The sequence below is a fragment of the Halictus rubicundus genome, chromosome 8 (genome assembly GCF_050948215.1).
Source record: "Halictus rubicundus isolate RS-2024b chromosome 8, iyHalRubi1_principal, whole genome shotgun sequence".
In the NCBI taxonomy this organism is placed as follows: Eukaryota; Metazoa; Arthropoda; class Insecta; order Hymenoptera; family Halictidae; genus Halictus; species Halictus rubicundus.
The window spans coordinates 12,335,792-12,353,149 of record NC_135156.1 but is presented as its reverse complement, the minus strand read 5'-3'; the positions used below and the strand labels follow the sequence as shown (position 1 = coordinate 12,353,149).

Sequence of the window (17,358 nt, the reverse complement as noted above, 5' to 3'; positions counted from 1 at the left end):
GTTACCTTTAATAAATAATGCTATCCACTGTCAATATTTGTTCATAGTCAAAATTTCTCTAAAAATTTATGCTAGTTCTTTTTTTATCAAGAGTGTTTGTTCTTTCAAAAAATGTCCGGAAATTAGCCTTTGTTCAAATGTTTAAAAGAGAAGGAAAATTAAATTGGTGGCTACTAGGTTCATATCACTAGTCCGTCTAGTTATTCTTTGATTTAGCAATGACTATATGTAACACACGAAACCGGAACCTGCTTGCTCATCGAGCTGAATTCATCAAACCAACTATACACGCCATAGTCTAGTATATAAATCGTGATAACCTTTTTCTTTCAGGGACATCCCGTGAAATTTTACCATCTGCTTACTAGAAGATATTCCAGACGGTATTATTACTTCTTTGTTAGTTTTTTTTTCACCAACACAATTCCTCGAGACATACAAAATAGTATTTGCACATTATTATTATCTAAAATATAAACAGTTCGTTTCTATACAAAAATTCCTTCTATCCGGGTTGTTTCAGTTAGCGTGAAGTATTGTATGAACTTGCACGTCTTTATCAGTAAAAAAATTATGCTACATAGACTTTACGCGATCGTATTATGTTCTGTCCATTTAAATAAAAATCCATTCTCGAAAATTGTGTAACGTTTAAGTGCAAGTTGCACTCGGTGGTAACAATTGTAATTGTATTTGTGAAAATCATAAATTTAATACATTCTTCAAGCAGAGTATAGATCAGCAGAAATTATTTTTGACAGAGAACTTTGATAAGAAGGATGTCTGCCAGCAATGATAGTACGAATACCAACACCTGTGTTGTGTGTTACAAAAATGTTGATATTTATAGCATTGGTATGTGCGAACATCCTGTGTGTTATGAATGCAGTACTCGAATGAGGGTACTTTGCTGTCAAAATGAGTGTCCCATTTGTCGTCAAGATCTGCCAAAAGTGGTATTCACAAAGGAGATAAAACCATTTTGTAATTTACGAAAAGGCAATTTGGTAGACACAAGATACAATATTTACTTTGACTCACCCAATATTCAAAGTAAATTTAATGATTTGTTGGCTAACAGTTGTAACATTTGTAAAGAAAAACCTACGTTTAATAATTTCAATAACTTGAAAGATCATATGAGACAACGACACGAGCTACATTACTGTGATCTCTGTGTAGATAATTTAAAGGTACATTTACATTAATTTAGCTGCATTTGAAAACTATTCAATATACAGATATATATATATGAATATATTGCAGAACTTAATATATATTTTTATGTAACAGATATTTTCCCAAGAGAGGCGTTGTTATACAAGGCCAGATCTTGCACAACATAGAAGAAAAGGAGATATTGATGACAAAAGCCACAAAGGACATCCATTATGTGAATTTTGTGATCAACGTTATATGGATAACGACGAGCTATTTAGACATTTAAGACGTGATCATTTGTACTGTCACTTTTGTGATACAGATGGTTTGCATCAGTATTACAGCTCTTACGACTATCTCAGAGAGCATTTTAGACAGGAACATTACTTATGCGAGGAGGGGATGTGCTCTGAAGAAAAATTTACAAGTGTGTTTAGAACTGACATAGATCTTAAAGCACATAAAGCAAATGTACATAGTAAACAGTTGAGCAAAGCTGCTGCGAAGCAGGCACGGACATTGGAGTTAGAATTTACTCTAGCTCCACGAGGTGATAATCGAATGAACAGAAGAGGAATGTTAGGCCCATCAACTTCCAGGAATTCGAGAGATTATAGTAGTAGAGATTACAGTAGTAGAGATTACAGTAGTAGAGATTATAGTAGTAGAGACTATAATACTAGAGACTATAATCTCAGAGAATATCAACAAACTGTAATGCCAAACAGTTCAAATGTTTTTGTAACAAACAACGAACCTACTTTTGTAAGACAGCCGTCCGTAGACGTGCAGAGTACCGAAGAATTTCCAACACTGGGTAATGCTACACCCGTTGTACCTACTGTAAATCAAAGTAAAGGTAGGGGCAATGTAACAATTCGTAGCACTATACGACCACAGCCTCTAGCTGTTACCGATGAAAATTTCCCAGCATTGGGATTAGAAGCGGCAAGCATTTCGAAAACTGTTAACTTTAGTGTATCCAGTGGTAATGCTCTGGGCCCGAGCAATCAATCTCAAAAGGGTACAACTTCCAATGTATCTATCCAAGTAAATCACGATGCCAATGGGACTGTTACTACCAAAGTTTCGGGTCCTAACATTAGAATTCGACCCGGAAAACTTTCAATGGAGTCCGACTTCCCTGCATTATGTAATGCAGAGCCATCAACTAGTACTAATAATTCAGCTCAGTGGAAGGAAGTTTTGCAATGGACGTGTTCTAAGTCAGCATCAGCATCTGCACCAAAACCTAAGAAGGTTGCATCACCGCCGTTAGTACCTTCCCCACCACCTATTCGATCTGGGGAAGACTTTCCTACATTATCAAAGTCATCCAAATCAAAGAAGCAGTCGACAATTACAGTAGTACCTTCCTGGGGTCAACCACAGAGTTCTAATAATAGTAATAACGTGAAAACAACTACCGATCTAACGAAAGGAAAAACAAAGAAGAAAAAAGTCAAACAAAATCCTAGTATTAATAACAATGATACCGGTAGTTCGAGGACAAATGTAAATACTGTTGTAAAAAAAGAGAGTGAAACGGCTAGATCATCTAAAAATTCATCCAATGTGAGTACTGTAGATGCTACACAATCAAGTTCCCAATCTGCACAAAGTACAGATAATAGCGAAAACTCGTCAAAAAATATAAACGTACAACAGCCAAAAGAGGCAGAACAGACTACCAAGAAAGAAAAGAAAAAGCATAAAAATTCGGATAACCAGACGATTGTAAATACCAATACCGATAACAATACCTCAAACGGAGTTCAGAGAAAGCGTACTGAATTGAAGATAGATAGTTTAAATTCTACTAACAGAAACGTTCATCATTCAGAAGATTTTCCAGCTTTAGGTACCAGCAGTACCAAGCCACCAGGTTTTACAAATCCACCACCTGGATTTGGAACAACAACTCCTCCACCTCCTGGTTTCTGTATAAAATACAATAGCGTGGATAAAATAAATAGTAGTAACGGATTAACTTTTACAAACAGTTCTGGGGAGAGTTATTCTATTTTACCAAAAGATAATAAGCACAACGGTGCCTACAGTTACGTACGTTCTCCGGATTTTCAAAAACGAAACAAATGCCTTGTGGCAAAGGTCAATGAAGTTTTAATGCAACAAGAAGAAATGCAACAAGAGTTTCGATATATAAGTGGATTATTTCGCCAAGGAATGTGCAGTGCACAAGATTATTATAAGCATTGTCGCGAGGTAATGGGTCACAGCGCTTTCGAGAGCGTGTTTCCAGAACTTTTGGTTCTTTTGCCTGATATTGATAAACAGCAGGAATTATACACAGTCCACGAAAAGGAAAACGGCAACAAGATTAAGGGTCTAGAGATTTGTGCAACTTGCAATCAAGTTTTGAAAAGTGGTCTTGATTTTCGAACACACATGACTAGTCATACATTAGAAAATCATTTTCCAGCACTTGGTAAATCCAGTGTACAGCTTCAAAAGAATTCTTGGGTACGTAAATGAGTATGTGTTCCTTTAGTTACTTTACAATCTCTGCCAAGATACTATAAGATGTGAATAAAGAAACTTTACTAAACGAATTATTTTTGTGAATGGTATCAGTGTAATGTAATTATTAACTTGAAGTTATGGTACATATTCCAACAATCAGTTCTCAGTATAAAAAGTTCATTACAGCCATTGTGGCATTTTTTTTGCAAGAAACCTGAAGTACTCTTTGGTTGTAATACTTGTTTTTTTTTTAATGTTAATCTTTTAATGTCTCAAATTTTACGTCTCTGAAATGATTGTAATCGATTAGACTATGATCACTCATGCACTTTAAGTTCTTTTTATTAAAAAAACAGACTTTGATTGATTGCCATATCATATTTGGTATTTGTTCAATGACTTGTCTGATTGCTGCCTGAAGTAAAAACAACTTTGTTACGAAATGATTGTACTAATAATTTTACAAAATGCGCGTATAACAAAGGAAGTCAATATTTCTCTGTATAATAACAAACTTTGTGTACATTAATTTGACGTACGTAACGCGTTATAAATAAGATATTCGTACACCAATCTTGTACTGAAATATTGTAATTGATGCCCTATTTCGCCACGCATTAAAATTACACTGTATATATTATACGTAAGTAGAAAATACATTTCTGTAATTTATTCATTGTGCTTTATGGAATAGAAGTAAAATAGAATTCTATGGTGCATAAAGATAACACCACATATTAACAAATTATTTGATACATTATATAATATACAGTTCATGCATTGATAATGTACTGTTTTGTACTATAATAAAGTTATACATTGAGTTACACAATAAGACTAGAAATGGAATTTATCTTACCCATTTTAGAACTGATTTGATTAAAAATGGAGGCAGTGATGGTAGAAGATAAATATAAATTTATCATTTATTTTACACGTTTATTTCTAAATTTCTTTTATGTCTAAACATGTGATACTTTACAATACAAATTATTATCTTTATGAAAAACAAAGAATTTAATATTCTTTATAGAATGTAGTACAATTATTAAAGATAAAAGTTTTTTTAAATATTTATTCTTAGAACTTACTGTAACATTAATTCTATAAGTTTATTATTTACTCAAAAGACAGGACTGTAGAAATGATATGATAAACTATATATGTAATATACAGTGTTTAATTTTCACCTCACTACGTAGGTATAAAATGTAAACTTGCAAAAATATAAAAGTCTACTTATACCTCCTCCCTTTATATAGCAGACATTGTTAGTGATATCAAACTGAAAATATTCGTATACTTTGTCAAATAAAAACAATGCGTGTACTGAAATCAATGTAGAAGCACTTCTTGTTTATTTCACACTAAATACACTGTTTTTTAAGTAAACTTATAAGTCTATAAGTTAGAATCATAAGCAGCCATACAAATGAGATATAACCGACAAAATTTACATACTCATTTAAATTAAGAATATTCTTTCCATCCAGGAAAAACTTTATTTGAAAACAGAACAACTCGTGTAAACTGTAAGATCATTGAGTCAGTCAAGTTACTCTATTGCCCATAATAGTTTCTCCTTAGAAATTAGAATCACAGTGGTATTAAATTGTACACATAGTGCTTAATCTGATAAAACGGAGATAGCATCCTGTCTTCTACATCCATGTTCAATGAGTAAACTGTTCATGAATATTATTAATAACCATAGTGCTTTATCATTTTTTAGCTAATTCATTACTCAACCAATCGAGCCCTTCGTATAGTCCATCGCCTTGCGTAGCACAAGTGCTTTGGATGTACCAATGACGTCCACGTAACGAATTAAGTCCTAATTTATCTGTCAGCTCTGCTGCCGACATAGCATTTGGTAAATCTTGTTTATTGGCAAAAACCAGAAGAACTGCATCCCGCAGTTCATCCTCTTTTAACATATTAGCTAATTCACGTTCTGCCTCTCCTATACGCTCACGGTCATTGCTATCAACAACATAAATAAGACCTTCTGTATTTTGGAAGTAGTGTCTCCACAGCGGTCTGATTTTATCCTGACCACCAACATCCCACACGGTGAAACATATATTCCTGTATTCAACGGTTTCAACGTTGAAGCCAATAGTAGGTATTGTTGTGACAATTTCACCGAGTTTCAACTTATATAGTATGGTAGTTTTTCCAGCAGCATCCAAGCCAACCATCAATATTCTCATTTGCTTTTTACCAAAGAGCCGGGTAAATACACTGCTGATAGTTAGGCCCATTTTGTTTGGTAAGGTACCAAATGTTCGCACCGTTCAGATTATTATCTTTTTGTTGATTTCAATTTTATTACAGCACTCACTACTGTGTTCCGTCGATACGATAATGTATCGCATGGGACTCCAATATTTTAGGAATTTAATGCTCTGACGACGTTTCTGACAATGTCGTTAACACACCTTACAGACAGTAGTAGCGCAAACGTCATCTCTCGGCAGATTATTGTTCCGGAAATAGTTGGCAAAATTGACCACGCACGCCAACTTTTACTTATATAAAAATACTAAACAGAACATCGTATCGAGATACAAGTTCGAAAATATACATGCACGATTGAGTATCCTTCAAAATTATTCCCAACAATTAATTTATCATTAAAACTTATAAGATGAAAAACCCTGGAAAAATGAGCAAAGTGGTTTTCATGTAACGCACCGTAGAGCCAATGCACTTTCTGTGCATTCAGGCGCGTTATTTGAATGTTGCACCTTATAACTTACAAATAAAAATTGTTTAAAAATTACTATTGATTACTTTCAAATTATAATTTATGTGCACAGTAACTAAAAGATAGATAAATATATTAGAAAATTTTACGAGATTTCCTGGTACGATCGTTGCAAGAGTATCCCGCGAGTAAGACATGAAATCCCACAAGGTGACTGCTCTACTCCTGTATTTCGTCTGTGACTATACTACCACAGAGTAAAATATTTTAAGAAATTATTGTTATGCAAGTTATTGCAAGGTAACGCTATCTACCAGACGATCACTGGTATTAATTGATTAGTAATTTCATCGATCTGCCGCGAGAGGGCACCACCAAGTCATTTCGCAAGTAGTAGAATCGGTTGGCCATGATCAGACGTATCAGCCGATCCCTATTCAACAGCACGCGTAACCGTTGAATTTGTATACTAATATTTTCGAAAACAAAGCGTTAACCAAAAAAAAAATGACCTAGAGAATCTAAAGAACGGAAAGCTAGACAAGTTCTTCCAGAAGACAGTACTACTGCCTAGCGTTAACTTGCCAGTATTAAAATGGGGTACAAATACTGAAATTTTGCCACAGATATCGCCACCATGTTCTGAAAGAATCGCAAGTTTAATTGAAAGTCTGTTTCTTTTTTAAACAATCTTTAAATGATAAATTTGCATTCAAGATAAATCAGTGCTAACGTCTTCGAATTTAATTTCTTACCCCATTATTTCTAAATAATTAATTGATTAGAAATAAATAATGATTTCTAAATTAGTATATCTAAATAAAATTAAGCAAAGATTTCGGAAAACAGGGTAGTTGCTTCACTTTTATGCAGATTTCATTCTTGACGGTGCACGAGCAAGCTTTAAAACTACAGCCATTTTTTAGAAAAATTTAAAGTTGTTTTAAGTGAAGACGATCAAGGATGACGTTGGAAAGACTAATCATAACGGATAGGAAGATTGATCTCAAACTTTTAATAAGTCCAATTATTTTTGCCTTATCAGTTATTAGGTGTTTACACATTTATCAATAAAAAAAAAATATTCTTCTGCAACGATGCTATTTTTCAATTTTTCAACGTTTTTCTGGCACCTACGATCCTTACATTTATACAGATTGAAAAATGTTTGGCATTTTCTGTGTTGGATGCAACAGTCAAAATCATGTTTCCCAGCAGTAATCCGTTTGACAAATACTGAAGAAAATTAATATAATAGTTGACAAAAATTTAGGTTCATTCTTCGAACGTTAGTTGCTATGCACCTCAAGTTTGGAATTCTGGTGTCCAATACTTTCTTTGAAAAAATCGCGTTACAGTCACAGCATCAAACTAGGAAAACCCCATGATCGATACCGATCTCTAAGTAATAGATTCAAATGGAAAAGTCGACTTGCAAAGTGAACGAAGATAATGTTGTTTTAGCGAATGATAACCGTGCAAAGTTCAGGAGAATATCAATTGCCACTAAAAAATCTAACACTTGATATACATCGACCTAATATTTAACCCTTTCGTTATTAAAGGTGACCATGGTCGGCAAACGTCAAACCGTTCTCTGAGGTGACAATACTCACCCATTGCTGGCCGCTTCTTGTTGCCTAAAGGTGACAGTGGTCACCTAACAGTGTTGTGTATGCATTAGCAGCACGGAACAAAGTAGATAAGCTCGAAATTCCCAAGCTTAGCGACACTTTTTTTTCTGCATCGGTTTTTATATCATTCGCCTTAACAACTGCATAAATGACGATATAAGAATCAGTGGCAGAGTAACGCTGCAAGAGTGCGGTGGCGATAAGACATCCTGCTTTAAAAATTATTCTTTCGAAACATTAAAATCATATTTGGGTATGTACCAAACTATATATTACAGTTTTGTTTTCTCGTCTCATTGTTTTTCTCTTTACTACGCACGACACCACAAAGTATCAGAATAGGCTTGCATCTCATTTTAATGTTAAATTTTAAGCATATCTTATCGTAATATGAATACCTTATTTAACTACAAAAACAATTAACAAAGAAACGTCAGCAAAACCTTTAGTCAGCGTATGAATAACTAAAAATTAAATAATTAAATAAGCTTTCTCTCTCTCTCTATAGCGACGTCAGTAGTGGTAAGCGATTGTGCGAGGTAAAGGAGATACGTTGTAATAGGAATTGTAACCCCGAGGGGAACAATAAATGAATACATACATACATACAAATAATCAGTTACCGCAAATGCGATATACATGAAAAAACATGCACAGTCATCTTAGTTCCTGTTTTAAAATTTGAATTGACTTGATACGTTTGCAATTTATTTTGTAACGTGCTGTTAATTGGTACCGTCTTAATAGCTTTCCCGATAGCGAACGACTCGTAGTATGGAAGTTAACACTATCTTCGAGATAACAATTTCGTAAGGAATGATCACACAATGTTACCGATGATTTAGGAATTAAAATATTACTTGGTCAGCGAATACTTGCACACAATATTATTGAACTGAAAAATGTATTAATACCGATGTAAATCTTGATCAAATTTGGGATTAACATTATCTTATCCAGCAGTAGATTTTATAAAATTATTTACATCAACAATCTTTGATACAGAACCGGCCTTTGATATCGAAATTCTGATTGAAAATCGATAAGAGTATGTTTGCGCGTTTCCTTCTTGTATTACTTTTCCCATAATTGTATTCCGACAAATATCGAAGATTTTTTTTTGCAAATAAAATGCGCGAGTATAATGAAATGATAAAATTAGTCTTCGGTCAAGACTAAGTTGATAATTGGAGAAAAGCAAAACAATTTGTTATGTCTGATATAACATATGAAAACATACTCTTAACTGATTTTGATAAGATTGTCATTAGGAGTGGATTGTGTATTAGAGGGCCTCAATCAAATAAATTCTCACATTTTTTAAATTAAGCGAAAATTGAGTCTTATTTCTCTCTGGTTGCATTGAATTTGATATATACATTCAAAATATGAATTTATTAATAAAACACACTTGGTAAATGTTTTATTTAAAATGTATTCCACGAAATGGTTCCTTGATTGGTACCAATTTTAACCAATTTCTTGATTAAAAAAATAGCTAAATACATGCTTATACAAGTAAAAACAGATAAAATACAATGCATGTTTAAAATTGTAAATTAAAGTATCGGACTCGATATAGAAGTGGAAAGGAGACAAATTAGTGTATGAAACAACTCTTTATTTATCGTTTAATTATGAAGATAAGCTCCAATTTTTCATGACGGGGCCCGTGCAATAAATAAATTGTTTTTTATTGTCCCCGATGTCATTACGTAATTACACAAAAATAAAAAAAACTTGAAAATGGTGGGAGGTCAATTTCACGGTTCCTCGGCATCAGTTGCGAATGGTAATTGTGCATTTTGGCGTCGTACCCTTCCCGATTGATTTCTTTTTTTCGGTTGGATCGTGGTGGGGATGACTAGGTAACCTGCATCGAGTATTTATCATCCACGGTATGACAGTCGTGCGCTATTATGACCGACACTGTTCACCGTTGCAAGTCAGATGTACGGGTCTCATTCGCAAAAGTGCATTTAAGGAACACAGGATTTCAATCGATTGTGTTCACGACCTGCGTTGCTTAATAGGGTGAGTGATCGATCATTAGTCGTCGTCGGTTAGATGAAAAGCGTATACTGTGTCCTTCGATCGATTTTTCACTCTTTGGTGGATTTCTGTTGCTTCAAATTGATCGTATTTCGCATTTCAATCTGTACTGTAAATATTCACTTCAAACAAAATTGTGCCCCAACATTGTTCTGAAATATTGCACTCCAAATTTCATTTTGCATCGAATCTTACAAAATTCATAGCTTCCTAGGATCACTATCCTCTTCGAGTTCCCACGTACGTGTGATGAACAATAGAAAATGATAAACAAAAATAAACAGTTTTCTATTCCCACCAATTTTGCTATATTACAAAATTTATAGTTTCTTAGGATTATTATCCTTTTCGAGTTCTCGTGTAAATGTCACAAAGGATAGCAAATGGCCTCTAAATCAAGATAAAAATACAGAAACATATTTCTTTGCTCATGAGTTTTACTATGATAAATAAAAATACCGAACCAACATAAAATTATTATAACTTAACGTTTACCGCTAATTTCCAAGGATACAGTATTCTAAATATTTCAATTGCTGCACGATAAACAACACTGCACAGTTATCGTAATGGTACGTGTATTACCATGTCCAGAAACACATTCATTGCCACACGGTAAGCCCCGTTAATTTTGTTGTTCACCTTCGGAAACGTACGCAATTAAGATCTCGAAGCGTATAGAATTGAACGACTAGTTATGAATGAAACAGAAGCAGCTATTCTTCCGGCGGGCGGTCGTCGTTATCGTTTTCGTTCTCCCATGTTTAGGTTTTGTCACGTTTATCAGTCGTATACTGCGTCTGAGTAAACAGAGTACCCACTCTACGCATACAGGGCACACAGACAATGGACAAAGTTTTTCAGCACTTTGAACACCGCTTGAAGTAAAACTTGTCTTTAAAATATCTCAGTAATTATTTATTTTAAGTCCCATTATGTATAATACTTTTTTACTCAGAATTTGATAATTTGTCCGAAAGAAACAGATTAGAGCACTGTATGTGCCCTAGAAAACCATGCAACTTTTGTACAACAAATAACTTACGAGTGATTTGAGATTGTCAAGTTACGAGACGTATAGTCATCTGAAAGGAATGCCTGTCCGACTGGTTTGCTAGACTCACACATAATTTTAGTATTGGTTAATGTGACAATGTCAACAAATCAACTTATGGATAGACGTGGTCTCGTCTTATCATCATGCAGTGTACATTGCATAATTAAGTTTAATTGAAAAAGTAACCTGTCAGTACAAGTTGAAAATATAGTGTTTAAACAAGAGTACACTGTTGTACACGCGTTTAATGATGAATCGATTACAATTGTACGAATTACAACGTAAAGTACTTATTGATAATATCAATATGCCGAGCGCAATATCGCGGGAGCCATTTTCTTTCAGAGACGCTTCCAAGTATCGTGAAAAGCAGATTCCTAATGGCAATTGTTGACTTGAATGTTCAAATATTCCTAACGATTTTTCTTCTGAACTGACGTAATTTCCAAATAAAAATCCTCTGCAAATTATTTCTGTAAATTGTCGAATAGGCTCGTTTCTTATAAAAAATATAATTAGCAAGTTTCGTCGACGCGTGTCTGCGCGTCGATACGAATAAAATTATCTGTTTAACACTTCGACTGCCAAACTAGATACCTCAAAAATTCCATAAAATCAAAGTAAGTTATTTAATGAAATAAAAAATGAAAACAATTAAATGTACGATACTGAGTAGTCCTCCAACCTTCTTGAATTTTACAGATCCTAATCAAATTTGGTACAATGAATATACTAACGTAAAAATTCATTTTAAAACCTGGACAAATAATTTTGTCACTTACATATGGGTGACATGGCAGACAACGTGTTAAACACTTTGATGCACGTTTTGTTTGGCCATTACAGAAGATTAGATTTTCTTTATCGCTTCCGTGTTGATAGTTCGCGAACAAACGAGACAACGTCGGCGAAAATACATTCGGGGATGAGTAATCGTTACGACTTCGTTCTATTCAATTGATTTCAGGTTTAAGTGCATCGATGGTGGAAGTTCTACAAGTCGCGTGAACGCGTGACAAGCTTATAGAGGAATTAATTGAAGAACAGCTGATATCAACGCGTTCTGCCAAAATGATTTTCACGATACTCGCTTTCATTCTCCTCGGGACAATTTTGCACTTTGTCATCGTGCATTTCAGCAAACATGGCAGGTTGATAAATGCCATACCAGGACCGCAGGCGCTACCGCTGCTCGGGAACATGTATAGCTTCCAAGTTTCTTCAAGTAAGACACACATAGTCACATTTACTATTAATATTTACTGTTAACGAGTGATAACGCGACCGCGGGTCGTTATGCAAAATGAAAATTGTCCGCATCAATTATGGCGAGCCAAACGACATTGTCAGGTTTCCTCTAATAATTTCGACAAGTTGAAAATAATATCAATAATAATATATAATAATAGTAATTGGTCTAGTCATTTTTCCATCCAGAATAATAACTAGACCGTTGATTTGGAAACAGTATGAAGATAAAATGGATTAAAAAATATCTATATACTTTTTCCAATTCACTGAAATAATTGAAGCAAGAAGAAAATATCAATCTGGCTCCTGTTTGTCAGAATCGATGAGGAAGCTTTCTATTTTGCACAAGGACCCTGGCCTTCTAATAATTATTTTTCAATACTTCTTTCGAAGAAATCGACATACAACATTAACTTTCTATTTATGTAGTTTTCTCGTAAATTTGATAACAACATCTGCCCTAATTAAGAAATTTATTTAGTAATTTCTGTTGGAAGTATAGACTAGACACTCTTATAGAAATACACAAATTTACTTAACACGTTCGCCGCCTGTCACTATTCAGATTTAGCGTTAAAACGTTTCGACAAGTGTCACGTAGTAGCTTTGAATACTGCATAATTTTACACTTTAGCATAATTGATATGCTCGTTTTACAAGGTGGCAAAGGAACAAGAATATTTACCTACTTACGTCTCAAATAATTTAGTCTGCGTCGATAAGAACGGCCCCGACGACGAACTAAAACATTTCACTGGTTCTATGATTGCAGCGGATCTTTGGTCGTTGGTACGGAATTTGAGCGATCAGTATTATCCGATTTTCAGATTGTGGGGGTTCGCGATGCCATTCCTCAATATCCGTCATCCGAAGGACATCGAGGTAATCGCATACGATCAATAAAAATCCAAAACAAAAGACAACATTGCAATCTTGAATATGTGCGGAACTAAATTGTACGATCACAGTGCGTCACTACTATTATTTTCGTAGATGAACACGTTCTGGAACTGCGAAGCCCATACGGTTTTACCCAAGTTTTCTGTTTTCTGTTTTTTCCTCTGCATTGTTAGCCTCGCGGTTCCAGAGATATAACTCACTTCGCAATTTTCATTTTTTAATTTGAATTCGTTGCCGCGAATTGCTGAAATAAAAAATATGTATTTCATGATCGTGAAATTGTCCACGTTTAGGTGATCCTCGGAAATCCGAAATCCACTCAGAAAAGCGAACTCTACGATCTTTTGATGCCTTGGTTCAACACTGGGCTGCTCACCAGCGCAGGTAACGTTCTCCTGGTTCTCGTTCGCAGTTTGCAAGACCGTTTTTGAAAAATTCGCATCGGTGAATTTAGAATTGTGGAATTCGTGGAAAAAAAAAAGAAAAAGAAAACTGTGAAATATTAGTTCGACGAGAAACATTTCAGTTCCATTGTTTAAGATTAATCTTCTTTCGTTCTTTACTTGAATTGTTTTGGGAGTAAAGAAGGCTCGTTGCAAGTGCATCTTGTATTGCTATTGAATTGAGAGCAGTATGACGATATACGAGAACAGTGTCGCGTGCTGAAGCTTTCGACGATACGTGAAACGTATTTTCGTTTCTCGTTTGTTTACCGCGTTCACGATTTGTCGTAGGCCGCAAGTGGCAAACGCGTCGGAAGATTTTGACGCCGGCGTTCCATTTCAACGTGCTACAACAATTCGTCGATGTTTTTATCGAGGAGTCCGAACAGATGAACATGACGCTGAAGAACGAAGGCGGGCCGATTGTTAGGGACCTGTTGCCCCTGATCAGCGAGCACACGTTGAACGTGATATGCGGTAAACCATTTCAGGAGTTTTCAATCTTTCACATTCTTGCATTGCCGAGTTTATTAAGAATTAGGAACGAAAAGGATTTAAAAGGATTCAGGTACAATCGGATTCAACAAAATTTTGATTTTATTTCGATCTTTTAAGAGTTTAGACAATTTTCGTTTGGTAGAGTGTAGTGCAGTCTTGTCAACTCTTTGCACTCTGCTGTCTTCAGTGGTAATAATAACTATATTATTTTTTTTATGTCAGGGTGAAGTAATAACATATATCAACGTAAACACAGATATCTTCATTTTTCTCTTTCTGGAATAAAATTCTTGGTAATCAACAACTTCGTTTTGACAGATGGATGGTATTAATAAAATGCTCGACGTGTTAAGGGTCACTTAGAACTCATAAACGTTGGAGTATCTGAACTGCAACAAATAAAGCACATTGTTACAGAGACTGCGATGGGAACTTCTCTGAAAGATAAGGGGCCCAATCAAGAGAAATATCGGAAAGCTGTGTACGACATGGGTCACAGCATCGTAGAGAGGTAGGTCCAGTCAGTAATCACTGTGTACACAAAGACAGATCAGGAAAAGAAAGAAATGATAAGAAATGGAGTCTGAGCTCACAATTGTTATATTACTTAACTATAAATATTTGTTCTGTCCTTGATAAATATTTATTTGTCTGAGAATTACAGTGTGCAAAATTCGTATTACTTTTGTAGACTGATCCGTCCATGGCTTTACCCTGACTGGGTATATTTCAAGATACCCGCAGGATGGCGTCAAAGCAAGCTGCTTCGAATATTGCACGGATTCACCATGGGGGTAAGGTCAAATTTATTCGAGAGACAAGCTTTCGTTTCAGAAACTCGTCGTGTTCTTATTATTCCATTTTTACGGTGTTTCGTAGATCATCAAAGAGAGGTTCTCGTATCACGAGAAGACAAACGACAAATATTTAACCGGCTTCACCGATGACAAGAGTCAAAAGGCGGAGGACGTCGATCTTGGAAGTGAGTTTGTGCTTTCTTCTAGCACAGAAAATATTTTTAACTTCTCTAGCAACGTTTCGATTTAACGAAAAATAATTGATCATTGATTAATTCTGTTTTAGACACCGTAGAATCTTTTATTTCTTCTTTTATAACTGTGTCACAACTAGTTGAAATAAAGTGTGAAACGAATTTCCGGATTATGGGAGAAAAGTGTATTAATAGTTAGCAAAACCTTTATCAATAGCATTAATAATTGCTAATTTATTTGCAGTCCGCAAAAGGAGGCTCGCCATGTTGGATCTCTTGATAGCAGCTCATCGAAAAAATCAGATCGATATAGATGGTATCAGAGAAGAAGTCGACACCTTCATGTTCGAAGTACGTTCTTTAAACTAATCTTTATATTTTTTAAAAAAATGAAGCCGTCGAACTTGATCGCTGGTATCATGCATTATCTTTCCTAACAGGGACACGACACCACAGCTATGTCCATCACCTTCACAATCATGCTTCTGGCCGAGCACAAAGAGATACAGGTGATTTCATTTCTTCAACCACGAATCTTCCCAATCGAACAGCTATACAATTTCCACTTTCCGTAAACTATTTCGTCGTGAAAAATTTAACTTGAGCAACGAGGTTGATTCATAATCGTTTTATCCATCGACTGTTTTGCAGGACCGAGCCAGGGCCGAAGTGAAGGAAGTGTTGGACGCGAATAATGGCAAAATGAGCGTGTCTACCCTTCAAAATCTGCCATATCTCGAGCGATGCATCAAGGAGTCCCTTCGGCTCTATCCGAGTGTGCCGTTCATATCGCGTAGACCGGAAATGGACCTGAAATTAAGTAATTATCGCTGCAGAGTTTGCCAAGCATTTCGAGAATTTGTTCAGCCGTTTATTTTCGTGTGCCCCATTCATTTTTATAAGAGGTTCGTGAAATTTCTGTTCTCAGACAATTACATGATACCGGCTCACTCGACGATCCACGTGCACATCGTAGACGTTCACAAAGATCCACAGTTCTGGCCGAACCCGGAAGTATACGATCCGGACAGATTTTTGCCGGAAAATTGCCAGGGACGTCATCCTTATTGTTACATACCTTTCAGCGCTGGCCCGCGTAATTGTATAGGTGAGAAAAGTATATTGTATTAATACTGGACTGCTAACATGTGCAAATTTAACGCGAAACAGTAAAAAACCGCGGCCTCGAGAGACACGCGAGGAATTTTTAATAAGTCGACGCGTGACGGGACTTAATGGTTGAACAATGTTCTCTGGTTCTTTTTCTATCTTTCGAGTGTTATTTATTCACCTATTAATTTTTTACGGGCCACTTCAGCTCAGAAACTATGTAAATTTCGGGACGGAAAAAGCGTTGAAATATCTCTTACCGTTTCGTCGGTTGAAGATTTTCCTGATCTCGCGACATCGGGGTCGCGTGATTTAAATTTTGATAGATAGACACACGTAATATGCAAAATGCCGAATGCATTAATACAATTTTATGCGGTCGCGGAGCACGTTAATTTTTCATGGATCCTACGTGCTTCAGAAGCTACTGCTTTGCTGTTTAAAAATTTGTGCGCCTTTATTTATTTTAAACGTGTACCATTTTATGCGAAGAGATTGCCAAAAAAACTTTTACCAGCATACTCGTGAGATTTTTCTGATTAAAACGAGTCCAAACACGGTACCATTTGGATTTCGTTTATTTGTTTAAATCGCGTTTTAGTAGCATCTCGATTATCCGAACCGATGATATCCGAATGTTTGCATCGCGAATTAGACAAGTACCTGCGATTCAAATTGTGTCGTGTTTGGACTCATTTTGACCAGAAAAATGTCACGAATATGTTAGGGGAGAAGGTGGGGATAGATTTTGCAAAATTTTCGTTCGACTTTCAGGACAACGATTCGCCATGTTCGAACTGAAAGCAGTGGTAGGATCTTTGTTATACAACTTCGAATTGGAGCCCGTCGACTACCTCAAGGACATGCTTATCACCTCCGATTTGGTCATCCGTCCAGCGCATCCGGTGCGAACGAAGTTTATCCCCATCGAGAACAAGTGTTGATGATGAGATTCCGATCTCGCAAAGTAAGTGCACTGCGACGCAATAACGTCGATAAAGACACTATCTATTCAGCGTTATATCCAATAATAAGAGATCAATTGCCATTAACGAACGATGCACCGA

At 35.6% G+C, this 17,358-nt stretch overlaps 3 protein-coding genes across 6 annotated transcripts; 2 read left to right on the top strand and 1 right to left on the bottom strand.

Moving 5' to 3' along the window:
• Nucleotides 1–183: 183 nt before the first annotated feature.
• On the top strand, nt 184–4,861 carry LOC143356631 (E3 ubiquitin-protein ligase ZNF598). 3 transcript variants are annotated; one of them, XM_076792486.1, is made up of 3 exons: nt 184–383; nt 762–1,193; nt 1,294–4,861. In XM_076792486.1, the coding sequence occupies exons 2-3, from the start codon at nt 780–782 to the stop codon at nt 3,655–3,657; spliced, it is 2,778 nt and encodes a 925-aa protein (XP_076648601.1). In that variant the 5' UTR covers nt 184–383; nt 762–779; the 3' UTR covers nt 3,658–4,861. The 3 variants fall into 3 exon arrangements, with proteins under 3 accessions (XP_076648601.1, XP_076648603.1, XP_076648602.1); XM_076792488.1 differs by having other exon boundaries at nt 731–1,193; XM_076792487.1 differs by having other exon boundaries at nt 184–1,193.
• A 172-nt stretch (nt 4,862–5,033) lies between these two features.
• Nucleotides 5,034–6,323, bottom strand: Arf102f (ADP-ribosylation factor 2). Its single transcript, XM_076792489.1, has one exon. The coding sequence runs from the start codon at nt 5,907–5,909 to the stop codon at nt 5,367–5,369; it is 543 nt and encodes a 180-aa protein (XP_076648604.1). The 5' UTR covers nt 5,910–6,323; the 3' UTR covers nt 5,034–5,366.
• Nucleotides 6,324–8,083: 1,760 nt separating this feature from the next.
• Nucleotides 8,084–17,236, top strand: LOC143356087 (cytochrome P450 4C1). 2 transcript variants are annotated; one of them, XM_076791482.1, is made up of 13 exons: nt 8,084–8,242; nt 12,066–12,323; nt 13,122–13,231; nt 13,543–13,633; nt 13,984–14,169; nt 14,608–14,701; nt 14,882–14,984; nt 15,070–15,172; nt 15,426–15,532; nt 15,622–15,690; nt 15,833–16,001; nt 16,110–16,289; nt 17,066–17,236. In XM_076791482.1, exons 2-13 carry the CDS (start codon nt 12,170–12,172, stop codon nt 17,233–17,235), a joined length of 1,536 nt encoding a protein of 511 aa, XP_076647597.1. In that variant the 5' UTR covers nt 8,084–8,242; nt 12,066–12,169; the 3' UTR covers nt 17,236. The 2 variants fall into 2 exon arrangements, with proteins under 2 accessions (XP_076647597.1, XP_076647598.1); XM_076791483.1 differs by lacking the exon at nt 8,084–8,242 and adding an exon at nt 9,868–10,023.
• The last annotated feature ends 122 nt before the right edge of the window (nt 17,237–17,358 follow it).

Excerpts from the sequence above, each read along its gene's own strand:
- LOC143356631 (XM_076792486.1), top strand. The coding sequence starts at position 780 with ATGTCTGCCAGCAATGATAGTACGAATACCAACACCTGTGTTGTGTGT. Across the intron at positions 1,194-1,293 it reads TCTGTGTAGATAATTTAAAG|ATATTTTCCCAAGAGAGGCG; the intron begins GTACATTTACAT and ends TTTATGTAACAG.
- Arf102f (XM_076792489.1), bottom strand. The coding sequence starts at position 5,909 with ATGGGCCTAACTATCAGCAGTGTATTTACCCGGCTCTTTGGTAAAAAG.
- LOC143356087 (XM_076791482.1), top strand. The coding sequence starts at position 12,170 with ATGATTTTCACGATACTCGCTTTCATTCTCCTCGGGACAATTTTGCAC. Across the intron at positions 12,324-13,121 it reads TAGCTTCCAAGTTTCTTCAA|CGGATCTTTGGTCGTTGGTA; the intron begins GTAAGACACACA and ends CTATGATTGCAG. Across the intron at positions 14,702-14,881 it reads GGTCACAGCATCGTAGAGAG|ACTGATCCGTCCATGGCTTT; the intron begins GTAGGTCCAGTC and ends TTACTTTTGTAG.